Genomic DNA, 5212 nt, shown 5'->3' on the forward strand with positions numbered 1-5212 from the left:
TAATTTCGTTCTCTTCCACAACCCCACCATTTTCCTCTTCATCCGTATAGGATAGCAAAGTATTTTAGAATTTGCCTGCCTGGCGGCAGCTTTTGCATACAGTTTAAATTTTAGTTCAATGAAAATATTGGATTAGTTTCAAATTGGATGTTTCGATGTGTAGTTATTCCAGTTATAACAGAGCAAGGGTAGTGAATGGACTTCAGTTTTTGAAAGGCATGCTTCTTGTTGGCTGGTTGGGAGTGGCTTCTGTCTGCTCCAAAACTCGTCTACCGAGAGACTGGAAGGAGATCTTCATAGATACCTTGCGTATTCTTCTCGTTGGCGAGCTGAGCTGAATGTGGGTATTGATTAGAGCTGTCAAGATACCTCGCGAATGCTTCTCGTTGACGGGCTAAGAGTACGTGTGGATCCTACTCCTAATCAGGCCCTAAAAACCTCTAGAGGTTGATTTTATTGGATAGGTTTGTGACTATTTCTTGTTTGTTCGTTGGTTATTTTGAAAAGGTGAAATATGAGTTTGATAAATTTGTTTTTCTTTTATTTCACTGTATTTAAATGAAATTCCTTTAACATGAAAATGTATGATCTCGAAATTTTCTGACAAAAATTCCGTTAAATTCCGAATCGAAGCGAAATACACGGTATAACTCGATATACCGCATGCCCTTACAATACAGCCATATCGAATCACCATGAAATTGAATGTTAAATTCGTGCGAACAGAAAAACTTTTCACGGCTTTATGCGAATTTTATACGGTTTTTTATACTCAAGAGATTATTGGCGTTGTCTTGAGCTGCGTAGTGAAGGGGTGTCAACCCGGATGAATCTTGAGCATCTATTTTGGAAGTTGATTGGGGAGAAGTTTTGCTACTTCTAAATGCTCCCGTTTAATACCATCGTTATTAACCATGCTCCAATGCAGTTCATAAAATCCATGAATATATTGTGGCGACCAACAGCCACAGTTGAGAGGTGTTCTTTATTCGTCATTCTGATAAAGTTTAACCATTGCTAGATGCCCATTTTCACCTGCACCTACACCTGTTTTATTATTTTTATCCAGATGATCCACAATGATCGTTGGCAGATCGATCGCGGAGAGGTTTAACAATTTTTTGTTCATTTTAGTTGCATAGTATAGAGGTGTTTTATTATATATATCCTGGCACGTCCTACACGTAGGCAGATCGATCGAGGAGAAGTTCAACAATATCTAGATGCCTCATTTGAATTGCATAGTGGAGAGGTGTTCATTTTGCTTCATCCTGATGATCAACGTTGGCAGATCGATCGAGGAGAAGTTTAACAATTTCTAAACACCCACATTCACTTGCATAGTGGAGAGGTGTTTTATTAAATTTATCCCGATGATCAACGTTGGCAGATCGATCGAGGAGAAGTTTAACAGTTTCTAAACGCCCCCATTCACTTGCATAGTGGAGAGGTGTTTTATTATCTTCATCCTGATGATCAACGTTGGCAGATCGATCGAGGAGAAGTTTAACAATTTCTAGATGCTTCATTTGACTTGCATAGTGGAGAGGTGTTTTATTAAATTTATCCCGATGATCAACGTTGGCAGATCGATCGAGGAGAAGTTTAACAGTTTCTAAACGCCCCCTTTCACTTGCATAGTGAAGAGGTGTTTTATTAAATTTATCCCGATGATCAACGTTGGCAGATCGATCGAGGAGAAGTTTAACAGTTTCTAAACGCCCCCATTCACTTGCATAGTGGAGAGGTGTTTTATTATCTTCATCCTGATGATCCACCTTGGCAGATCGATCGAGGAGAAGTTTAACAATTTCTAGATGCCCATTTCTACTTGCATAGTGGAGAGGTGTTCTATTAAATTTATCCCGATGATCAACGTTGGCAGATCGATCGAGGAGAAGTTTAACAGTTTTTAAACGCCCCATTTGACTTGCATAGTGGAGAGGTGTTCTATTAAATTTATCCCGATGATCAACGTTGGCAGATCGATCGAGGAGAAGTTCAACAATTTCTAAACACCCACATTCACTTGCATAGTGGAGAGGTGTTTTATTATATTCATCCTGATGATCCACGTTGGTAGATCGATCCAGGAGAAGTTTAACAATTTCTAGATGCCCCAGTTGACTTGCATAGTTGAGAGGTGTTTTATTAAATTTATCCCGATGATCAACGTTGGCAGATCGATCGAGGAGAAGTTCAGCAATTTCTAGATGCCCTCTTCCACTTGCATAGTGGAGAGGTGTATTATTATATTCATCCTGATGATCCACGTTGGTAGATCGATCCAGGAGAAGTTTAACAATTTCTAGATGCCCCAGTTGACTTGCATAGTGGAGAGGTGTTTTATTATCTTTATCCTGACGATCCACCTTGGCAGATCGATCGAGGAGAAGTTTAACAATATCTAAACGCCCCATTTGACTTGCATAGTGAAGAGGTGTTTTATTAAATTTATCCTGATGATCAACGTTGGCAGATCGATCGAGGAGAAGTTTAACAATTTCTAAACACCCACATTCACTTGCATAGTGGAGAGGTGTTTTATTAAATTTATCCCGATGATCAACGTTGGCAGATCGATCGAGGAGAAGTTTAACAGTTTCTAAACGCCCCCATTCACTTGCATAGTGGAGAGGTGTTTTATTATCTTCATCCTGATGATCAACGTTGGCAGATCGATCGAGGAGAAGTTTAACAATTTCTAGATGCTTCATTTGACTTGCATAGTGGAGAGGTGTTTTATTAAATTTATCCCGATGATCAACGTTGGCAGATCGATCGAGGAGAAGTTTAACAGTTTCTAAACGCCCCCTTTCACTTGCATAGTGAAGAGGTGTTTTATTAAATTTATCCCGATGATCAACGTTGGCAGATCGATCGAGGAGAAGTTTAACAGTTTCTAAACGCCCCCATTCACTTGCATAGTGGAGAGGTGTTTTATTATCTTCATCCTGATGATCCACCTTGGCAGATCGATCGAGGAGAAGTTTAACAATTTCTAGATGCCCATTTCTACTTGCATAGTGGAGAGGTGTTCTATTAAATTTATCCCGATGATCAACGTTGGCAGATCGATCGAGGAGAAGTTTAACAGTTTTTAAACGCCCCATTTGACTTGCATAGTGGAGAGGTGTTCTATTAAATTTATCCCGATGATCAACGTTGGCAGATCGATCGAGGAGAAGTTCAACAATTTCTAAACACCCACATTCACTTGCATAGTGGAGAGGTGTTTTATTATATTCATCCTGATGATCCACGTTGGTAGATCGATCCAGGAGAAGTTTAACAATTTCTAGATGCCCCAGTTGACTTGCATAGTTGAGAGGTGTTTTATTAAATTTATCCCGATGATCAACGTTGGCAGATCGATCGAGGAGAAGTTCAGCAATTTCTAGATGCCCTCTTCCACTTGCATAGTGGAGAGGTGTATTATTATATTCATCCTGATGATCCACGTTGGTAGATCGATCCAGGAGAAGTTTAACAATTTCTAGATGCCCCAGTTGACTTGCATAGTGGAGAGGTGTTTTATTATCTTTATCCTGACGATCCACCTTGGCAGATCGATCGAGGAGAAGTTTAACAATATCTAAACGCCCCATTTGACTTGCATAGTGAAGAGGTGTTTTATTAAATTTATCCTGATGATCAACGTTGGCAGATCGATCGAGGAGAAGTTTAACAATTTCTAAACACCCACATTCACTTGCATAGTGGAGAGGTGTTTTATTATATTCATCCTGATGATCCACGTTGGTAGATCGATCCAGGAGAAGTTTAACAATTTCTAGATGCCCCAGTTGACTTGCATAGTTGAGAGGTGTTTTATTAAATTTATCCCGATGATCAACGTTGGCAGATCGATCGAGGAGAAGTTCAGCAATTTCTAGATGCCCACTTCCACTTGCATAGTGGAGAGGTGTTTTATTAAATATATCCGGAAGATCCACCTTGGCAGATCGATCGAGGAGAAGTTTAACAATTTCTAGATGCCCACTTCCACTTGCATAGTGGAGAGGTGTTTTATTATATTTATTCTGATGATCCACCTTGGCAGATCGATCGAGGAGAAGTTTAACAATATCTAAACGCCCCATTTGACTTGCATAGTGAAGAGGTGTTTTATTAAATTTATCCTGATGATCAACGTTGGCAGATCGATCGAGGAGAAGTTTAACAATTTCTAAACACCCACATTCACTTGCATAGTGGAGAGGTGTTTTATTATATTCATCCTGATGATCCACGTTGGTAGATCGATCCAGGAGAAGTTTAACAATTTCTAGATGCCCCAGTTGACTTGCATAGTTGAGAGGTGTTTTATTAAATTTATCCCGATGATCAACGTTGGCAGATCGATCGAGGAGAAGTTCAGCAATTTCTAGATGCCCACTTCCACTTGCATAGTGGAGAGGTGTTTTATTAAATATATCCGGAAGATCCACCTTGGCAGATCGATCGAGGAGAAGTTTAACAATTTCTAGATGCCCACTTCCACTTGCATAGTGGAGAGGTGTTTTATTATATTTATTCTGATGATCCACGGTGGCAGATCGATCGAGGAGAAGTGTAGCAATTTCTAGATACCCCCATTCACTTGCATAGTGGAGAGGTGTTTTATTATCTTTATCCTGACGATCCACCTTGGCAGATCGATCGAGGAGAAGTTTAACAGTTTTTAAACGCCCCATTTCACTTGCATAGTGGAGAGGTGTATTATTAAATTTATCCCGATGATCAACGTTGGCAGATCGATCGAGGAGAAGTTTAACAATTTCTAGATGCCCACTATTACTTGCATAGTGGAGAGGTGTTTTATTATCTTCATCCTGATGATCCACGTTGGCAGATCGATCGAGGAGAAGTTCAGCAATTTCTAGATGCCCACTTCCACTTGCATAGTGGAGAGGTGTTTTATTATCTTCATCCTGATGAAGATTGGCAGATCGATCGAGGAGAAGTTTAACAATTTCTAGATGCCCACTATTACTTGCATAGTGGAGAGGTGTTTTATTATATTCACCCGGATGATCCACGTTGGCAGATCGATCGAGGAGAAGTTTAACAATTTCTAGATGCCCCAGTTGACTTGCATAGTTGAGAGGTGTTTTATTAAATTTATCCCGATGATCAACGTTGGCAGATCGATCGAGGAGAAGTTCAGCAATTTCTAGATGCCCACTTCCACTTGCATAGTGGAGAGGTG

At 40.0% G+C, this 5212-nt stretch overlaps 1 protein-coding gene across 1 annotated transcript; it reads right to left on the reverse strand.

Annotated features, from left to right (window-relative positions):
• Nucleotides 1-1221: 1221 nt before the first annotated feature.
• Nucleotides 1222-5002, reverse strand: LOC135707936 (ankyrin-1-like). The gene is made up of 3 exons (XM_065229858.1): nt 4997-5002; nt 4749-4934; nt 1222-3560 (listed from the first exon to the last, which is right to left on the reverse strand). Exons 1-3 carry the CDS (start codon nt 5000-5002, stop codon nt 1257-1259), a joined length of 2496 nt encoding a protein of 831 aa, XP_065085930.1. The 3' UTR covers nt 1222-1256.
• Between the last annotated feature and the right edge of the window lie 210 nt (nt 5003-5212).

Source organism: Ochlerotatus camptorhynchus, unplaced genomic scaffold (assembly GCF_037179485.1).
Source record: "Ochlerotatus camptorhynchus isolate MF236.1 unplaced genomic scaffold, CSIRO-AGI_Acam_v1.1 ptg000323l, whole genome shotgun sequence".
In the NCBI taxonomy this organism is placed as follows: Eukaryota; Metazoa; Arthropoda; class Insecta; order Diptera; family Culicidae; genus Ochlerotatus; species Ochlerotatus camptorhynchus.